The sequence below is a fragment of the Macrobrachium rosenbergii genome, chromosome 39, assembly GCF_040412425.1.
Source record: "Macrobrachium rosenbergii isolate ZJJX-2024 chromosome 39, ASM4041242v1, whole genome shotgun sequence".
Taxonomy (NCBI): domain Eukaryota; kingdom Metazoa; phylum Arthropoda; class Malacostraca; order Decapoda; family Palaemonidae; genus Macrobrachium; species Macrobrachium rosenbergii.
In genome coordinates, this window is record NC_089779.1 from 2,843,358 (window position 1) to 2,865,092 (window position 21,735).

General features: G+C 38.9%; 1 protein-coding gene across 8 annotated transcripts in view; it reads right to left on the bottom strand.

Moving 5' to 3' along the window:
• Positions 1 to 21,285, bottom strand: part of LOC136825651 (glyoxylate/hydroxypyruvate reductase A-like) — a 61,745-nt gene extending 40,460 nt beyond the window's left edge. For 4 of the 8 annotated variants that reach the window (XM_067082303.1, XM_067082301.1, XM_067082302.1 and 1 more), the window contains exons 1-6: positions 20,733 to 20,919; positions 17,528 to 17,610; positions 13,700 to 13,783; positions 8,592 to 8,714; positions 4,048 to 4,147; positions 235 to 331 (exon numbers count right to left, since the gene is read on the bottom strand). In XM_067082303.1, the coding sequence (XP_066938404.1) occupies positions 235 to 331; positions 4,048 to 4,147; positions 8,592 to 8,714; positions 13,700 to 13,783; positions 17,528 to 17,610; positions 20,733 to 20,856 (611 nt within the window). In that variant the 5' untranslated portion in view covers positions 20,857 to 20,919. Of the gene's footprint in view, positions 1 to 234; positions 332 to 4,047; positions 4,148 to 8,591; positions 8,715 to 13,699; positions 13,784 to 17,527; positions 17,611 to 20,648; positions 20,920 to 21,254 lie in introns of those variants that run through there. The other 4 variants (XM_067082306.1, XM_067082299.1, XM_067082305.1 and 1 more) reach the window with 4 other exon arrangements.
• Between the last annotated feature and the right edge of the window lie 450 nt (positions 21,286 to 21,735).

Below are 21,735 nucleotides of genomic sequence, written 5' to 3' on the forward strand. Positions count from 1 at the left end.
GTCCAACAAAGATTCTTCTTTGTGATGTGATTTAAGTGGCCCATGTGGAATACTTGCCCAAAAAATGATTAAGTATTTGTAAAAAATTTGCTTATTGCTACAAAAATAGTATGATTACATAAGCATTCATGTAATATATACCTAGGCTAAGATGTTTCCATGAATACAATGAAATTCCTTAAAAGATTATAATACAGTACATCAATAAAGTAGGCAAATTTCACGGAAACATACCAGTATTTATCAACATGCTCATACTTCTTTTCTTCTGAGGGTCTTGTACGGACATAAGCATTTACAACTGCCCTGAAGGTCTTCAGAGTTCGGGCAACTGAAATAAACAAGGTCTTATAGAAAGTATGTACTATGCATAAACTACTGTACTGCATACCTCACTGGTTTATCAAAATGGCAATAGGATTCAAATCCAATAATAAAAATCAAAATCACATGCTTACCAACCCATCACAAGAACAACATGATATAGAATAGAAACAAAAGATATGGCCATAAGGAAAGTGAAACAATTGAGCACAAGATCTTTTGCCTTTACTCTAAAGCATTTTCAAGCTTGAAATGCCTTACAAACACACATACACACACAAATATATATACAGATGTACCAAAGGCAAAAATGGAACCATGGGAGTAAATCCAGACTGTTTTATGTATAGTTTTATAGCCATCTTTCTTATGACATCTTCAAAAGGACTGATAAATGGTGGTGCAAAATTACAATATTCAGTATATGTAACAGGAACAGCACAAAAAATGTACAAGTGGTTGGAAAACAAATATTCACACCTAGTAAGTGGGACAAAGAGGGATGAGCAATAAACTCATTAGCGTTTGAGGTCGGTAGTATATTTACAAATCTTATTTATCAATGCGGATGGGCTCACGCCTTTGCTGTAGGCCAGGTAAACTACCTTCCCCAAAATCTATACATTTAACATATTTCTTCTGAAATACATATATCCAGTTCATATATTTCTTTGTTGATATTCATATTATTACAAAAACTTTCTTTTATAAAACTGGGCACTAATAATTCTTTCCTATATATTATTGGAATAAACTATCTTTTTGGCCCTTTTTATATCTTATGCTACTGTATTCTCTTTTACAATGACTTTTCAGTTTGTCCAATACAATAACACATGACTTCCATGGGATTTCATATATACATCCTTAACTACTATCAGGAGAGTTCCTTATATGTGCTTGTTTTCATGTTATTGTTCTTAAATGCTTTACTAACTCCAAAATTCTTAAGGAGAAGGGGAATATTTTTGAAGTCACTATTACATTTAGTTCGAGCATCTAGCACCGGTCTCCATCACCCTGAAGACTTGGGCACTACGAAGAGTCGATTGCAAAACCCCATCGACTTGGAGTTCCTGACTAATTCTAGGGCTTTCTTGCTGCTGAGAGAGGAAACCTCCTCTGAGAGTGCTGAACAACTCTCTGAGCCTTTGGAGTAGTCCATCAATGTGACGGGAGTGTTGGTCAAGGGAGGCCTCTCTCTGAAGGGGATAGAAGAGCCCTCCTTGAGTACTTTGACTACCCACTGGTCTGCCCCTCTTGAACTCCATCTCTCTCAGAAGAGAAGGAGCCTCGCACCTGCTGGGGCATGGAGGACTGAGGTCTCACTTGCGGGTTGAAGATTTAGTTGATGACTTCTTGATGGCTCAGGGTGTGAACCTTATTCTCTGGGCCTAGATTGAGATCTCTGTCTGCCCTCCTGAAAGGGCCTAGACCGCAGAGGAAAGGAAGTCCTAGTGGGTACTGCGGACCAATCTCTCCGTCGTTTCATCGACTGTGTCAGGAGATCCTGTGTGGACTTCTTATGAAGGCTAGAAACAATCTCAATAACGGTTGTCTGTGGGAAAAGATGATGTCTATCTACTGGGGAAAATAAAAGTGCTGACTTTTGGGACTAAGTGACACCTTTAGACATAAGGGAAACCCAAAGTTCCCTTTTCTTGAGCATGCCAATTGCGTAAAGCAAAGCATGTCAAATCAACAGTACAAACTTGCCCTCTGCAATTTGTGCACAGGGTATGAGAGTCATAGGTAATTTTCATCAGCCTAGTATTGCAGCCTGCAATGCCGGAAACTGGAAGAGCTAGTGTCTGACATACTAACTAGTTAAAAGTCATAATAAGTAACAAAAAACCAATCAAGAAAAAACAATGCCAAAAGGCTACCATACGACGAATACTTCACCAGATGGGAAGAAAAAGCAATTGTCAAAACAAAGCTGCTTAGTCACAAGATGTGTGAACAATACCAGCGGCAGAAACAAATTGGTCTACTGGCTTAGTTGTTTCTCTCTCTTACCCCGAAAGTGGGCAGGGTCTTGTCACCTACACAAAAACAAAAGAATTGCTACCGCGAATTTCAAAATTTAAGCTGCTGTTTGAGTAGAATAAGTTACTTATATAAAAATGAAACTGCCGAATGAGCTGACATCAAAAACCTTCAGAAGGGGAATATAATCCGGTCTGTTCTGTTACTGTGACAGTAGCAATTAAAGAAGAAGGATCCACTAGTCTAACAGGCAAATATGCCTATCGACCATGACTGGGTAGCACCTTATGTTGTTCGCCCAAAAGATGGCGCCTAGAATGCCCAGGAAGCACCTGAGCTGACAATGAAGGGGGAACGAGACTGGAAATGCAACACCTGAGGAGAACAAGAACCACAATGTGGCTCCTGTGCCTTACATGTCGCCAACAGTAAAAGCAAGTTAGAACAAGAACAATACAAGTTCCTACTTTTGCGATCTGTGTGGGAAAGTAGCACTGTCTTACAAGGTGTCAAACATTGATGACAATGCCTGAGAAAGGAAGAATGTGGGGAACAAATGCATTCACATGCCCGGTCATGGTTACCTGCATAAACCTCTCTCACATTGGACTAGTGGCATGAAGATGAACAGGCATAACCATACCACCTGGGAGACCTAGATGAAGAACGTGAACTCCTGGTGCACATGACACTCCAGGTTAGCCACAGGAAGATGACAACGGGCACAAACTGCTTCCACCCCCCGGACACACCTCACTTCCATGTACCTCCAACATGGAAGGAACATCACAGGGCGTGGCTAAGGTATGGCAAACGGAGGGAGGGTGCTGGCACTTCCTCTGCTTCAAGGGAGGAACCCGAAAAGGATGATTAAACTGGGCCGGTAAAGCAGCAATTGTTGAGGAGGTTATCTCCGTAAGTGTTTCAAACGTAGTCCTAAGACCAGCTACATTCGCTTCTAATTTGCGAAACCTCATACCATGAACAATACGAGGAGTTTGAGAGAAGAAATAATTTTAAGGAGAAGCATTACTAGGAAAACAAGGAGAGCAGGAAGAGCTGTTATCTGACAGACTGTAAAAGGATGAGAAACTCTTACTTATAACCTCACTTCCTATCCTTGTGTTAGAAGAACCTTTTCCCGTCTATTCCTATTCTCATCTGCTTATACTTTAATTAAACATTCACTACTTCACCTGACCAAACAATACACCGATCACAGCAGTCATTAAGAACAATCCTTGTTCCTACATTTAACACATATGTTGTGACCACTGTAAGCTGAAAAGTAAAGCCGGCTATATAACCCCTTACCTTACAGACTCGAAACAATTTGCTTTTATCCCCTTTGGATAACATTATAAATAGTGACAAAACCAAGATTAGCCAAACCCCAAAATCCAGAAAACAATGTAACTGTTAACAATAAAATATAACAATGCTCAATACATCCTCGCGGATCAACGGCAGAGAAAAAACTGAACGGTACACAATAGATGCTTGAATCTCCCAAAAGGGATGAGTTAATAGATAGCTGAAACTAAACGATCCTATCAATTTTACACACTCTATCGTCCTCCCCCGTGATGTGGGAATTACAGGTATCATAGTAGAGAGTTAAGATTAATTTTAAACAATGATGTAAAATTCAAAGTTAGTATAACAATAAAAGACTTTAGTCAGTTACATTTTTTACAAGAAAAATTTCAAAGGATAATATTTGATAGTTCTTACCTTCTTTTCCCATGTTACCCATACCCATTATTCCAACAGTAAGATCTTGAATGCTTCGATAATACCCAATGTTACCTCTCTGTGACCAAACACTTTTGACCTGCATAAAAAATTAATTTTATTAACACAACATCACCGTCATAATCATACTGACAACCAGGATGGACCTTTGCATCTTATATGTTCCTAGATTTACATTATTCATATCCAAGGATACAACAGTTATTGCAATTGTCAGACGACTATATTAAAAAGAGAACACTTTATTATTATTATTTAGAAGATGAACTTTATTCATATGGAACAAGCCCACAGGGGCCACTGACTTGAAATTCAAGCTTCTAAAGAATATGGTGTTCATTGGGAAGTAATAGGAAAGTAAAGGACAATACAAAAAGAGATCTCACTTACTGAAAAGAAAAAATAAATTAATAAAATAACAAATAGAAAAAATGTATTAAAACATTAGGAGAACAGTATTAGGGCAGTAATGCATTGCATCTTTGCTTGAACTTTCAAAGTTCCAATAGCATGACATCCTCGGGGAGACTTCCACAGTCCAACGGTGTGAGGAATAAAGGACCTCTTGAACTGAGAAGTTCTACAGTGAGGCACATTTACTGCATATTGGTGCCGCTGTTCACCAAATCTGGTTGCTCTTGGCAGGAAAAGGCAATCGGGATTAATTGAGAATGTGAAAGAGCTGTTAAAATACAACTTATGAAAAATTGACAAACAAGAGACCATCCGTTGACGGTACAAGTCAAAATTGCTACTATTGGGAAACAGAAAACTATCACCACTCTCTTTCTGGAAGAGATAAATCTCTGACAGAAGCAGACATTCATACTGTAGAACAGTATTCTAGTAAAGGAAGGACAAATGACCTAAAACAGGTTGCAAGGATTTTATCATTGTTAAAAATATATGAGGCCTTTTGTACAATACAGTACCTAACTTTCGTGCTGCATTTGCTGACACTTTCAAAAGTAAGATGTGAGTCAAAAGTTACACCTAGAATAGTTAAAGCTTCAGACTCATTCAGCAAAGTCCTACCCACTTGAAGGGGAGGATGAGGTGGAAAATCTGTACAAGATCAACTAATCAAAAGAGTTTTCATTTTACTGGAGTTCAGTCTCCTACCCAACCGACTGCAACATTTCACTAACTCGGTCCATGTTCCAGTTGAGACTAAGGGCAGCTTTGTACTCACAAGTGGAGACTTTACAACACCCACACGTGTTGCATCATCGGTGGCGAGAATTTCTCCCAATGATAGCTCAATTTACCCGCTCTTGCCCGGTGTTCTGGGCCTGATACACAATATAAAAGAGACACCGACTCCGATCCAGCACAAACAGGTGGTGGCTACACAAACACAAGTACATTTTCTAAGTTTTATTACAAAAATATAACTGAATCAAACAAAAACATATTAAGTTATCTAAATTTACATTAATCTCAAAGCTATCTAAATTTACGGTAACCTTAATCAAGAAACAAAGACGAATTCTGGACCACAAGTGGGACGGCAATCAAGATTCAAAAATTTTTCAAGAATAAAGCATATGTAACAAACAAAATAACAGCACTTTTTACATCAGAACCATCGCGTAAGTCTCCACGTCAGTCTAGCTAGAGAAGTAATCATTATGCCAGCTAATTCTACAGCTATTTTAAACCAACTAGATAGGAGGTTCATGTTGATAAAATCCCTGCAGAAGATTTTCTCGACAGCCTCCCTGCCACAGGGATCTGAGAGTCAAGGCAGAAAAGTTGAGAATGACACTTGAGGAGATAACATTGGGTTCTAACTTACGGCCCAGATATGATTGGAGGCCTTAAAATTGCAGCTGGCTTGTAGTACAATCGGGACACTTGACACTATTCCGTGTCATACAATCACACAATACAGCAGTGCATAAAAAACAATGAAATGCAAGCAGATTGCATATTGGTACTCCTCTCTCTCTCTCTGTAGCACGCAAAGCATTAAACTGTCAAAACTATAAGGGTCCCTGGGCCTTCTCACAGTTCCATCTCGTTCCTCCTCAAGAAACAAATGTTCTACACAATCTCTCAAAAGCACTATAGTCTGCCTTCTCAGGGCCAATGTCCCATTTTCTCTCTATGGGCCAGAGCTGCTTTCCTTTTGGGTCTACCCTGAGTTCTGGGAACATTCACTGTATTCTGTCTTTCGCTACTTTTGTCGTCCACTGGCTCTGATTCACTCCCAGTCAGTTCATGATTGTCCACATTCACTACTACACGTTCACTATTGTGCACAGTGCGGTCGACACCACGTTCAACACTTAAAAGTTCATCCTCGTTGTTCATTTCACAGTTACTGTCTTCATGTCTATCATTCACTTCCAACATGATAATATGTTTGATCAGCACAAGACATTCTCCAACCTCACAAAAACTTTCACTAAACAAACGACATCATCCTCTCCGGGGTAGAGTTGTATAATTCTTCTGAGGGGGCAGAATTTATGACAGCGGTCAACTATCTTCACTAAAACGACGTCATTACATCTGAACGGAGTCGCAAAGTAGAGCGTCAAGTAGCTTCAAGTATTCAGCTCGAATCTCCTTAGTTGTGAAAGTATCAGACATACTTTCATTTGGGGCTGCAACAGACAAAAATGGATGGTCTTACCGCGTAGGAGATGTGACGGACTGAGGACCTCATCCTCGCAGGTATCACCACAATAAGTAAGAGTGAGGTTATTAGCGACACACTCAGTCTCTTTAATGATAAAGCTATGAAACAATTCTACATTACTAGCTGGAATTTCCACAATCAACCTCCTATCAGGTACACTAAGTTTAAGATCCTACCCATACAAATTCCTCCCAGTAAAAATTACCTGAGAACCATACAGGTATACTGAATTCATTAAAGGCGATTCTAAACACCCGAGAGGTAAAATATCTCCCAAAATTCCCCCTTAGAAGCGGCAACCACTGATTTACCCTGAGTTTGATATTCCGATGACACGTACAGTACTGTATTCAACAAGGTAGTTTGACAGGAAGACAAAGCTACCGTAACATCTAAACCTCCCCCCATCCTATCAATTTGTGACCAATAACCCATTTAAAGAAGTCCTTATAGTCTCAATATAATGGCAATACAGACTATATTAATCTGCTATTTAAAAATGATTACGAAAAAAGAATGTTTGTTGCTCTCGTCTTGAAAAACAAACAATAGGTTGCTCTTGATGCTCAAAAGGTTGCTCACCTCTGCCTTAAAGTATTTACTCAAAAAAGCTTCTAAACTCAATTAAACCAAACTAAATGGATACCCATATTGTCTACTTCTGAACATTTCATAACTTTGTCTACCCAGTCCATTCCCAAGCACCAGATGAAGGTTAGTTGGTACACTGTTAAAGTTATTAATTATTGGAATTATTGTACCAAATTTATTTAAAATCAGTACCTCTAAGATTTTAATTTGTTTGACAAAGCTCAACATTATGAAGAAGTACTTCATAATGTTGAAGCAATTTTCCTCGACACCTGTGATGGTACTATCACGGAGTGATATCTGTTACAAGTAGATCCACAAGAATGTATTTTCATTAACACCTGAGAAGTCCCATAATATTAAGAATAGCTGGGGAACTTTCTATATCACAAAATCCATTTAGTCTGGTCATAAAATACTACAAAGAAAAGGCTGGCCTTTAGCAAACACCACGGCTTCCAAGTCAAACATGATTGGGAACTTCTATCATGGCTATGCTTCATAAACATGGAATTAGGCCAACTCGATTTATCCTTTCAGTAACCTCAAATTATCTATGAATATTAAAACAGTCATTGACTAATGAGTTTCAATAACAGTATTGTCTAATATTATTGCATTAATGCCAATTACCACCTTATTAGATGATAAAAACTATACAGCCATTACACTATAATCTAGCAATCTAATCTTAACTTCTCACCTTGCAGAGGGCCTACTGGCTCCCAATTTTAACAAATATAAGCCCATCCATTAAAATTTTAAGGAACTAGAACTTTTCACTGGGTCCTAAAACTATGCACTTAGTTTGAAAGTCTTTGCAATGACGAAAAGCTAAACCCTGGGATAAATGAATTCCATAGTAGATGAGAGTGTAATGGGGAAAATAGCCAACATACGCATTGTTACCACATCTGTATGAAAAGGATGAAGGGAAACCTGAGGTAGTCACTGTGGACAGGAAATAAGAGCTCTCTTGTCCTGAGTCCTTTCTAATCTATCACTGTGCCAACAAGCACTCCAGCCAAGACCAGCTATACAGAATTCTTACGGAGCCCTGGGAGGGCAGTGAGAGTAACTCCTTAGAAGATGAACAGCAGCTATGCTATCAAAAATGTGTAATAATGATGTGCAAAATATATCACAAACCTATTTGACAAGGCACACTACAATGTAAAGCAAATTGATATACTGAATAGTGCAACAAGCCTGTAGTTCATAACTGGGAGTGGGTACTTACCAATGACCTGTCAAACCAATAATACAAATACTGTACTGAACCTACCTGACCTTCCCAGACTTGAAGCAATCCACGCTCATGCGCAATAATCCAACCAATTACATACTCAGCCATAAGTTGACTAAAAGCCTCGTCTACAAGTCGAGTTACAGCGAATGAAGGTTTAGGCTGGTAAAAAAAAAAAATAAGTACAATATAATTAGCTGATATTTAATTTAAGTTCTCACATTCATAAATTTAATGGATTAAGTATTTGTGTGTCCACCTACACCAATCCCGAATACTCTACAACAAGAAGATAGAAGAATCACTCCCAAGAAGCAAACTGGACCACCTATTGTATGTCTGTAGATCTGCTCTTAGTTCCCAGTTTTCGAAGGCTAGTTAAGACACTTTTTTTTTTTTTTTTACCTTGGCTTTCATTTTTTTCTTGATTTCAGTATCATTTTACCAACACTTTTTGTGTTCAGAGGATTAAGTAAAACTTATACAGGTTATTCTGAGAAATTATCCTTGCAAGCCTTCTAACATTCTGAAGTAAATCTTCAATTACCCAGGTTAATAGAACTAAGGGTCCATCGGATAATCCTGATGATGGAGAGTGCAAAGAGTGCAAAGTCTAGATCTAGGGCAACTCTGTACCCTTCTTCACCTAACCTTTCAATAACACATAACTATAAACACGTAGCATGCTTATAAACAACATGAACCATCACTCTTTAAACTGAAAACTTTATGCAAAAGGCAATTATCTACCTCTTTTCCCCCCTATTTGTAACAAAATACACTGAAAAAAATGTAACCACTTCCTTTTCTTTCTCTAGTAAATGGAAAACAGTTCAGCTTACCATGGTTTTATGTAACAGTATCCACTTACAAAACTCAAACAGGCTATTATAGCTGTACTCAAGATAAAGGTAATGGTAATGAAACTGTTATTTTACTTACAGAATCCATTTACAATGTATTATATTGATATATCACCATTGTAATACTGTATGTACAAAAAAAAAAAATCATCCGCCATTTGTAACGTTTACGTTCTCAGAATCAGCTGATTGAGCCTACTTCCAAAAGAATTAGGAAAATAATTTTTTTAGCTGCTAAAAGAAATGAATGTATTTATGAAATTATAATTTTATTTCTGTACATAAATGTAAAACAGGTATACTATACTACTAATGAAAAGGAAAAATTTCAATGGTAAAAAATAAATGGCAAATCATGAGAGGAAAGAATTTTTGTGTTCAGGTAAACTGATAATTTTCCACGTGTATGTCTTCATTATATTTTTCCCATTAATTGTCTTTGTCCTTGCTAGCATTTACTTATTTTCTTAATATGATAAACATGTGATTTATTTTAATAAAAGAATGAAACATAACTGCTAATATTAAGAAGAGACAACATATTTGCACTGGGCTTGGGTAGTGGAGAAAGAAAGTGACCTCGTGAAGTCACGCCTTGTAATCCTCATCCCCTCACCCCCCATAATCCCTCGCGTGAGACCTTGTTTTCTCTAGGTAGCGGGCAAAGCAGAGATGTGTATTACTGCCTGATAGCCGCTGAACGTGGCCAAAAGCCGCTGAGAAAAGGAATCTTGCATTTATCGTTTTTATTTACTAATCTGGAATGATTTTAAGGGAAATGGAGATGATGATTTATTTCAAATTGGAATGAAATTAATCACTAGGAACCACTGAAGCTAGTATGCTGATCTAAATTAAGGAAAAAATTAATATCATGAAGTAAACAACAAGTAATTAAAAACTTTTTAGTGGGGTGGTACAGCTAGCCCGGGACTGAGACGATGAAAAGGTACTGGGTTAGTACAGGTAGCCTAAAGTGTTCAAAGAGTTAAGGGGTTTCCTTTTGCAGGACCTGGGAAATTTTGTATTTGTGATCAGCCAAGAGTAAGTCAACAGATTTTTTACGAAGAGGAAAGCTGCGAAAATGGCTAGAAGGGGCATGAATCAGAGGTTCCACAGGTCAGCCTATGGTTGTGTAGGGCACGGAGATTCAGTCTGCAATTTGAAGGGCTTTGTTGAAATTCGGAAGAGCCAGAGGTCGATGGTTGGGCTGAGTTCTCGGGCTCCACGGGTTCATTGTTTCAATTGTATTATGCAGGGACACATGAAGAGATCTTGCTGTTAAATATTGTGGCAGCTGTACGAGTTATAATTACCCTTGGCAGTCTTGTTCATCTCTTAGGCAGTATCATGGTAGGCCTACATTTCAGAATTTTGGTAGCTTAGGTAAGAAAGTTCCTCAAGGGAGTTTTTCAAGGGGATCTAGTGATCGGCGAGCATTGTTGAAAGACCGATCAGTTGTAAAGGAAAACTGGATGGATGTTCCTTGTGATATAGGACTTCTGGGGGAACCCTTAGAGGCGAAGCCAGTGGTAATAGGGTCTGTGTATGGGGTTAGGGTAAATGTTTTATAGATACAGGCACTTCTATTAATTTGATGAATTATGAGTTGTTCCGATTGATGTTTTCCAATTGTTCTTTGAGACCTGCTAAAGAGATGTTCAAGCAAATAGGTTACAGGTTTTGGGATACGTAGATGTGGATTTATCTCTTGGGGGTAGAACTTTTACAGAACCATTTTTGGTTATATGATGGGCTGCTTTGGGGAATACTTTGTTACTGGGTCATCCAGCGTGTCGGAGATGCAAAATCTTAGCTCATACAGGGGTAAGTGGTATAATTATCTTTGGCTTTAATTCCAACACTGTCCCTGCTTCCAGTCATTTATCCAAGGAAGTCTTCTATCTCAGTATGTACTCCTGGCAGATCCTCAACCCTTGGTCTTGATAGACTCTGGCTCCTGTAGATCTTTGGGTAGTGAATGAGACTGTCTTAACTGAGGTTTTAGTAGGTGCTCTTGCTCTACCAAGCATTCTGACACTCATCATGTTTCTCACTCTCCTTCTGACTTGCATCAAGAGAGGAGTTACTTCAAGCTAATCCAGGTCCTTGCCAAGAACAATTATGCTGCTCATTATGTAACTCATTTGACTAGATTTTCCTGTAAGCGTTGGTAACGCTGACAGTTTAGTACCCACTTAGTGGGTAAAAGCTATGGGGATGTAGTTCGGGCTGGTCAGTGACCAGGGCTAATTCAGGTGTCCAGGGAGTGTATTGCAATACGAAAATTTTATATGTTTTGTCAATTTTGTATGTCTGTCACGGGGCAGGGGTTTGATTTTGAGTTAAAAACCTCTCTGGGGTGAAATAGAGACCGTGTGCAAAATTTTGTCTGAGTATGTCAAGCGGTTTGGATTTCTATAGAAGCCGAACTTATATAGAAACATTCACTTTTATATATATACAGTAGATTACAGCCAATACCCTCTGCAGTTTTGCTGAAATTAAGGCTGAATTCATATAGTAAAGATTTCAGGAAATTCAAGGTAACTTAAATATGATTAAGACCTTTATATCATCAACTTTCGCCTTTGTCAGCTTACAAGGTGATTGAATATCATGATGATGCCATATTAGAACATGTGAGCTATTATGAGGGCAGAAAATATCAAGTACTTAGCAGATAAGAGCCGAATTCATTTTAATTAGCAACAAGGTAAAATGTGGCTTGTCTTTCTTCAGATCTTTCTATTTTACTGGCCAGCATTTTAGCCTTTGGTGTAGGATTTTGATTTTCATTCAGTTTTACAATATTTTATGTAGTTCGTTCTACTTCTCTGATTATATACAGCAAAACTTGGTGCCACTTTCTCCATTCAGCTGATGATTAGTTGATGACCTTAACTTCTCAAATGCAAATCTTTACAACTTTTTACAATGCCAGATGTCCTGCCCCCACTGGATCAATGTGGTTTGGGGAAATGGTGAGAAAACCCTATCTAATTCAGTTCTGTTAGAATTTAGGACCAAGTTTTAAGTCAAATCTAAGGACCAGGAATATGAGGGGTCTTCATCTGCCTTATTTCTCAAAATGTTCAACTCTAAATCTACTATTATTTTATACTTTTTACTTACCTTATAAATACTCAATTACAATAAGCCTTGTCTGGCACCAACTCCTACTTGTTTTCAGATAGAAAAGTTGAAAACTACGTCTTAAGAATTTCCTTAGCTGATGGCATTTTTATTACTAGGCTTCCTTAGTGATCATATCTCTGGTTAATTTTGTTAGGCAGCTAGATGTTTCTATAACCCATAAATCTAATGAAATCTTGTGTCATCCATTTTTCTTGTCAGTTAGGAGAAAACTTCAGTGTCACAGTGAAAAATACCATGAAAAATTTGTTTTATTGCCATAAAGAATATATCTCACCGTGCCAAGAAAAATATATTCCTTTTCAAGGTACAATTATTAAGTTTGTTAGCTCTAACATGACGATAAAAAGTTCACATAGGTTGTACCTATGCCCACCAATTTGGAGCTAATGATACAGGAAGGGTTTACCTTTTCCAACCTACTCATAATATTTTTGGAAATATTCTGCACAGCAACTCAAGTACCTTAAAACCTGCCACTATCATATGCAACACTACATGGTTACGGTTTGATATATATCTTTCCTCCCACTCGCCTACATCAGGTAACTACGTTAAGAGAGAGAGAGAGAGAGAGAGAGAGAGATACATCAGGTAATTATGTTAAGAGAGAGAGAGAGAGAGAGAGAGAGAGAGAGAGAGAGAGAGAGAGAGAGAGAGAGAGAGAGAGAGAGAGAGAGAGAGAGAGAGAGAGAGAGAGAAAAGAAATGGGTGACAAAGAAAGTGGTGAAAGCAGGACATAGAGAAGAATTCTTTAATTCACTCCAAATTTTCATTATTATTCAAATTGCAAACTGCATAAACTAAAGGTTTTTAGATTAATTCATTCAGTATGGACAGAAACGACCACTCTCAGATTAAGATAAGTGGATAAATCATGGCTCGCATCAGCACTGGCTGAGTTAGGAGTACAGTGCCCGAAACAGTGCCTAAATTGGTCTTCCTTTATCCTTATAGGGTGCCAAAACAAAAACAAAAATGTTCCCCGTAACCTCTCAGCTGTTTCTGGTCTTGATTTAATGTCAAACAAAATTATGGCAAGAGAACCTTTAGTACTTATCCTGCATTTCTCATATAACATAAAACAACAAAAATAACAAATCAATACCATGGACAATCTATACATACCTTATCCCTTAATGCTTCCACAAGGGTCTCCACTCCTGCCCAGGTTCCCTGAGCCCACTTTAGCTTTGGAAGACTGTGTGCCACCTAAAATTAAATAATGTATATTTAAAATAATAGATCAAATATTTTACATAAGTAGAAATGAACTTGAATTATTACAATTTAAACAATCTTAATTAGCTTTTTTTCACTGACAAAACAACGTCTTTGATAAATGTCCTTTCCTAACACTGTCAATTCATATTTACATTTATATATAAAGGTCCAGTTTGTATGACTTTTTCATATAATAATATATACATATATATTTTGTCTATCTGTCATCCTATTTGACTGGGTGGTACTTGTAGTGTGGGATTCCGGGTTGCATCCTGCCTCCTTAGGAGTCATTCACTTTTCTCACTATGTTGATTGATTGACTGATTATGAAATTTAGGTCTTGAAGGCCAAGTGCCAGAACCCATCAGGATTACTCAGCGCTATAATGAAGGTGAAATATATAAGTTAATGATATGATTGATAATGAATAGGTGAATGATGACATACTAGTAAAATTCAGTGTTAAAATATGAACGTAAAAAATGGAGAATGATGTTGGAGAGAACCAGCAAGAAATAAATATATATTAAACTTTTATATTCAAAATGTGTACTTAGTATATAAAATGGGCTGATCTCCGTTGATGTGCAGGGGTGAAGAAATCATCTACCCTCATCACAGTTGAGGCTAGAAGGAACGCCCCACTGGTTGTGCTAGGCATATGCCACATCGCAAATAGGTATGTCCAGAGATGCAAGGAGTTTGCCCTTAACTTATTCTTTACTTTCAAACTTTTCCACCTTTTATTATTCCTTCCTGTGTTTACCCTCAAGTGCAATGAAATTAGGTCAAGTGTCCCTTCAAGTGTGCATCAAATATTAATCTTAAAAATTTTGGTTTGACTAATTGGTATATTATGGTTTCTGATTATCAATTCTTTTTCGTCAACCTTTTTCCAATTTTTATTTTTCACACAACATGATAGCTTGAGTTTTTTCTTTCATCTATTTTTATTATGGTTTTATTAATCATTCGTTCTGCATGCTTTATGCGTGATGCTGTACAATATATGGCAAAATCATCCATATGCATGTTACTTTTAATTCTGACCGGTAGCATGTTACTGATATCATTAATTGCTAATGTAAAAAAAGTACCACTAAAGACACTCCCTTGTGGAACTCCATTGTCAAGTGGAAATGTTTTGGAATAAACATTATCTATTCTCAACTGGAAAGCGAGATCAGTCATAAAGTTTTTAATAATGGTCACTTATGTTATTATTATGTAATGATGATTTTAATATTGCATACCTCCATGTAGTGTTGTATGCCTTTTGGATGTCAAAAAAAAAAAAAAGCGACTGTAATTTGCTTTCTTTCAAATCCTCTACGTATGTGGTCTTCCAAATTAGATGGAGAATCTACTGAATTATTATTATTACAGGCAGTCCCCGGTTTACGACGGGTCCGGCTTACGACGTTCCAAGGTTACGATGCTTTTCAAATATATTCATCAGAAATTATTTCCCAGTTTACGACACATGTTCCAGGGTTCGGAGTTGTCGCCTAATCCGACGGAAGAAATATTGCTCTAAAACGGCAGAATAATAAAAATTTGGAGCTTTTTTTTTATGAAAAACTCAATAAAAATGCAGTTTAAATTGTTTTCAATACACCCAAAGCATTAAAAGTAAGGTTTTCTTATGATTTTCGACGATTTTTCGGTTTACGACGATTTTCGGTTTACGATGCGGCGTAAAAACAGAAGCTCCGTCGTAACCCAGGGACTGCCTGTATTATTATTAAAACAGTTTAACCAGACCACTGAGCTGACTATCAGTTCTCATAGGGCTGGCCTGAAAGATTTAGGTGAAATGACATTTTAGGTTGAAAGCCTAGCACTTGGACCAAATAGGTCATTCGGTATGGCGATGAATGAATGAAAATGAAATTAAAAACTGTACAAAGGCACACGCCCTCATACTGGAACACACTAACCCAATAAATACATTACTCATGTTTCCATATATTTTCTCTCCAGAGTATACACGCATCCATTTCTCTCTTAGCGCTTCTCATGACACAATTTAAGACCAATACAAACAACAGAGGGGACAGAATGCCACCCTGAATCACACCAGACTTAACTTCAAATGGATCACTCAAACACCCACCAACCATCACTTTACAAGATGTGCCCTCATGAATGTTCATAATAACCCTCACAAACTTTTCCAGTATTCCATAATGCCTCATAATTTTTCCCATAGTCCATCTTGAAATACTATCAAAGGCCTTTTCAAAATCAACAAAACAAAAACTTAACAGAGTTCTCATTTTATCAGCTTGCTGCATTAAATGCCAAAATGTGAAGATCTGATCACTACAAACTCGCCCCTTTCTAAAACCGGCCTGTTCATCTCGCAGAATACCATCAACCATTGGCTCCAACCTATTCAACAATACTCTACTGAAAATTTTCAAGGCTACAGGTGACAAAGCGATTCCCCTCCAACTACCACACCTACTCAGACCTCCTTTCTTTGAAACTTTAATGATCACAACATTCTTCCAACCTGATGGTATTATCCCTGTCACCTATATCTCACTGTATAATATCTTCAAGACCAATACCAATCTATCCTCCTCCACTTTAAACATTATCATTATTAAATTTTGGGGTGCAGCTCAATATTCCTGCTTATATTTAACATGTTTTAGAAACAATCCTCATTTACCTTAGTGATATATCATTCGCATGGGAGCTAGTTTATCGTTTTGATGGTGCTGAGTTAGCTAAGTTCTGTGTGGCACCCGGTTAGTTAATTAATGGACTCGCTAGATTTAGTCAATCCACAGACAGTACATTCCTTAAATGAACGTAGGCACCTTGCTCTTAGCCTTAGAGGGCCAATTCTTAGCTAATCCTACCTTACCTTGAGTTATCGTTAAAGTAAAATTTAAGTGCCAGACTTGAGGAGGTTAGGTTCAGTTTCTTATCTGGCAGCGGCCCTCTTGTACAGACCTTCCAACCCTAACAGGTGTGGAAGGCCTGTTTAAAGCAGGGAGCTGTCATGAATACTGGACCTTATGCCTGCTAAGAAACTGAAACAGTCTTAAAAGAAATAACTGCATAAATGTGAGGAGTCATAGTGAACATTAGGGGGTTCAGAGTCTGATATTATACTATCTACCCACTAGACAATAATGTTGTACAAAGAAATCTTCATCCAGAAACATAGAATACTCCCCTCTGGAGAGCCAAGCTTCTAGACTATTGAAACATAATCCACTAAAAAATGAACATTGTAAAGAACATATCTAGGTATCAGATTATTTACCCACAAGATCTTGTACAAGGAAATCTCCATCGAGAAACACAGCATACTAGAAGAAGAATGTCTTCCCTCTGCATAAGTGGTCTTCTAGATTATGAAAAAAGGATTCACTAAAAGGTCAGCATCTTAAAGAACAGAATCAGATGTTTTCTATTCACACACAAGACAAGGATCTTGTACAGGAACAGATCTACATAATCAACTATTTGCTGACGAGTAGATCTAATACAAGGAAATCTTCAATAATGAAAACAGTATACCATTTACATAGAGAAATCCAGTACGCAGACTGGGGAGTGAATAGGTATGCCAAACCCAAAACTCACTAGCCTGCACACACTTAACTCCCTCATTAAAAAGCTAAATAACTGGGTCAAAGGAGTGAGTCTGTATCACTGTAGAAATAAAATTCAACAAAGAATCATTATAATCTTATAAGTGTACGCTACCTGTGTCAGAAGATTATTGTCAACTAAGAGAACTTCAGCATCTTTGAGGGCTTCTATGATTTCCTCACACACTTTTTGGCTCCCTGGAAAATAGCTCGTATTAACCATAAAAATATTCAGACAGCACAAGTCCAGTAACTAGAATACTTAGGAAAGTTTCAATGCCTAGCTCTTTAAAACAGAGATGTAGAAACCATACTTTCTTTATTTTAAATGACTGAAAGGTATGTGACAAAGTGGTGAAACAGACTGACAAATGACATAATTAATTATGAGGACATAACCGCAGAAAGGAACTGCTCTCATTCAAACACACTTCCACTGTACATCAACCAACGAAAAAGGTTTTTGGTGTATAAAATATCTATTTTTGGTAGCCACTGTGAATCCTCAAAGGAGTGACTCTCATGGGCACCCCAGTGCTCCTTAAGACAGACCAAACAATCTCGAAGAATTCTCTTACAGTTGGTTTTCAGCCAGAATAGTGCCACTGGCATCATAAACCACATCCTCTCCAAGGATCTTGGCAAGGATGAACCTGTCATCTTGACCAACAGCAACGGATTCTAATATCCCCAAGACTGGGGCACTCAACCACCAAGTGCCTCACAGTCAAGGGGACCAGGCAATCCTCACAAAAAGGTTGAGTCTCCCAGGCCATCAAAAAGCTGTGTGCTAGGCGAATATGCCCAATCCTTAAGCGGCAGAGCCATCTCCCATCTTCTAGGCATACTGCCATACTGCCAAGGAAATATAACATCCGTAATTTCTTTCATTTTATTTTCTCCTATACCATTCCAATGCTCTTGACACAAATTAATCATAAATTTTCTAATGCTTGGGAAGAAATTATTGTATAAAAGTGGACACCTCCTTGGAAGTAAATCTAGAACTGCTGCTTTGGCCAATCTGTCAGCTTCTTCATTTCCACGCACACCAGCGTGTGCTGGAACCCAACAAAAGCTAATCTGTGTTCCTTTGTATAATAATAGGTGCACCCATTGATGAATTTTTAAAGCCAAGGGATTAGTCGAGTTAAAAACATTAAGTGCCTGTAATGAACCCTTAGGCTATTTTTCTAATAGCATTTAAAATCCCAAGCAACTCTGTTGTAAAAATAGATGTTGAAACAGGAAATGCACCCTTGGTACAAAACTTATTACTGAAGCTCCAGATCCAACGCCAGCATTGGATTTGCAGCCATCTTTGAATACACAAGTTGAATCCTTACGAACCTCACTGTGTTCCATAAATATGGAACAGATCTCTATATTTCACATTTTCCTTAAAACCATAAAAATATTTACAAAATAAATTTCTGTTAATTTCCACGGCGGGGTTACTGACATTTCATAAGGCCTCCAAACACGCCGCAACACCCACAGCCTGTAACCTGGTAACAGAAGAAGATGAGGCAGAGGACACAAACGTGGTGTACAGGAAGAAGGCGCCGCCACTGCAGCAGAGGACGTGGACAAATCTAGCCTGGTGTTACTTCCATCGAAGCGCCGCCAGAAATTGCAGAGCCCCGTTCTTTCACAAAAAACGTGAAAAGCGGCCACAAGTAACAGTAGTGGCCGCAAACCTTAAAGACTCCCGACCAGTAGGATTCTTCACCAACAACACCATATCGAAATGATGGATGCTGGTAGACACTAGGGCGATGCAATCGGTGTTTCCGCCATCGAGAGAGGACCGCGACCACACATCCAGCACCACAACCACACTAGTGGCTGCAAATGGAAGCCCCATCCGCTGCTACGGAACTTTGACCTGCAGAATGTCCATCCTGGGCCATAAATATGATTGGCCCTTCGTCACCGCGGATGTCAAGTTCCCTCTCCTAGGCACCGATTTCCTCGCACACCATGGACTTCTGGTAGACGTCGGCCGAAAACGCCTGCTGGATACCAGAATCTGCCACTCCTGACCGCTCTCCACCGGGTCGGGGATGCCCGCTGCCTGCTCCATCTCTTCGACAAGTACAGCACCCTCCTCCTCCACGAGTTCCCAAACATCTTCAAGCCAGAGCTGCGTCAGTTGCCGGGAGCCCAGGCCAAACACGGCATCCATCACCATATCACCACGACAGGCCCGCCAACGCACGCCACATTCCGCCGCTTGCCACCCAAAAAACTCCAAGACGCTGAACGGGCCTTCACCGAGATGGAACGGATGGGCATCAGCAGGAAGGCATCGAGCCCGTGGCCGTCCCCCCCCCACATGGTAAAGAAACCAGATGGCTCCCGGAGGCCCGGTGGGGACTATCGTCGGTTGAACCCAGTAACGACACCAGACCACTATCCCTTTAGGTTAGTTTAGGGTGAGTCATCTCCAAATATATTTCTGCTCTTGTACGACCATAGATTCATTTCTCAGTCGCTTTTTTAAATGATTTGTAGTAATGACACAGCTTCATTTACCGCCATCCAAGAATTCTCTGGTTTCTTCGGCCGTCACACAACTGCTATATGGGGGGGGGAAGCAATAGGCTACGCTTAATTTCACAAACAGAGAAATCTGAAATTTAATTACGTTATGCTCTGGGGTATAAAGCGATCTGTCACGCACTAGCCTAACCAACCAATATTATTTAGAATAACCTAAATCGGCTTCAATATGGTCGCACCCTAAAGAACTACCGACGGCCTGAGGTATGGCCTACAGGCAACCCAATAACCATGTAATGGGACATAAAAACATGTATTTCATGATAACATGACCTATGGCCGAATATTTTTGAGAGAGAGAGAGAGAGAGAGAGAGAGAGAGAGAGAGAGAGAGAGAGAGAGAGAGAGAGAGAGCCATGCCTACAGGCAACCCAACAACCGTGCAATGTAACATAAAAACATGTATTTCATGATAACATGACCTACGGCCGAGAGAGAGAGAGAGAGAGAGAGAGAGAGAGAGAGAGAGAGAGAGAGAGAGAGAGAGAGAGAGAGAGCGTATAGGCCAGTAAGGAAGTAACCCACAACCACATTTTCGACATGAAGGCCTTCGGCCCTCGCTTACTGATAAAGATGACCCTAACTTGTAAGGACAGACATTTAAATATCTCATTAATTAAAAAAAGATGGACGTCTTGTAATTGTCATTACAGGCTAAAAAAAAAAGTAACCTGCGCCGAATTGTGGTCCTCTTTAGCGTATGCCCAGGCCGGTTCTGCCTCGGTGTCATTCAAGTAAAAAAAAATCATATGTACGGTATGGTTTCTGGTTACCCCTGGGTGTCACGTCAATCACTTCAACTCCTGGTAATTTATCTTGCACTGTCGTCAACAATCGGGGGATTGTGGAGTAAATGTACACTCTTTGGAGTGCTGCCATGGCGGAGTTTAGCCGGGAGGTCGGCGGCTGGGTATCGATCGCCCTGCTAATCAGTGTCGGACAAGTGTGCCCGAAGGTCGCAGTACGTGCCCTCAAAATTCGCTAAATTCCATGAAAAGTAGCTATTATATATATATATTATATATATATATATATATACAGTATATATATGAATTTTTTTATCAAGAGAGAGAGAAATCATCGCCGTCGTTATCAGTACTGACACTGACAAGTGTGCCCGAGGGTCGCAATAGGTGCCCTCAAAATTCGCTAGATTCCATGAAAAGTAGAAAAGTAGCTATTGTATATATATACATATAAAAGAGAGAAGAGAGAGAGAGAGAGAGAGAGAGAGAGAGAGAGAGAGAGAGAGAGAGAGAGATCATCGTTATCATCACCCTGACTTGTAGACATCGGTGTGCTGGCACTTGGCTGGTCAGGGACAACATGGAGCAAAGACGTTATTATTATTAAAAAAAAAAAAGTTTAACCAGGTCACTGAGCTGTCTATCAGCTCTCACAGGGCTGGCCAGAAGGATTTGGATGAAATGACAAGTCTAGGCTGGAACCTAGAAGCCTAGTTCTGGGACCAAACAGGTCACTCGTTAGCATTTACCATTTTCTCTAGGAAAATTGCATAAACAACTTGTTTAAGAAATTGGTCTGTAATTGTGTACATTACTGGGATCTTTTCCAGGTTTGGGAATAGGAATGATTATAGCTTTACGCCATTCATCAGGAAATAAATTTCGAAGCCATAAGTAGTTATAAAACTCTAATAAATATGTTTTTGCCAAAGGTGCTAAATGGCAGATCATTTCAATACAAAATCTGTCACCTCCAGGAGCAGATTTATTGCTGTTCAACAGAGCAAATTCC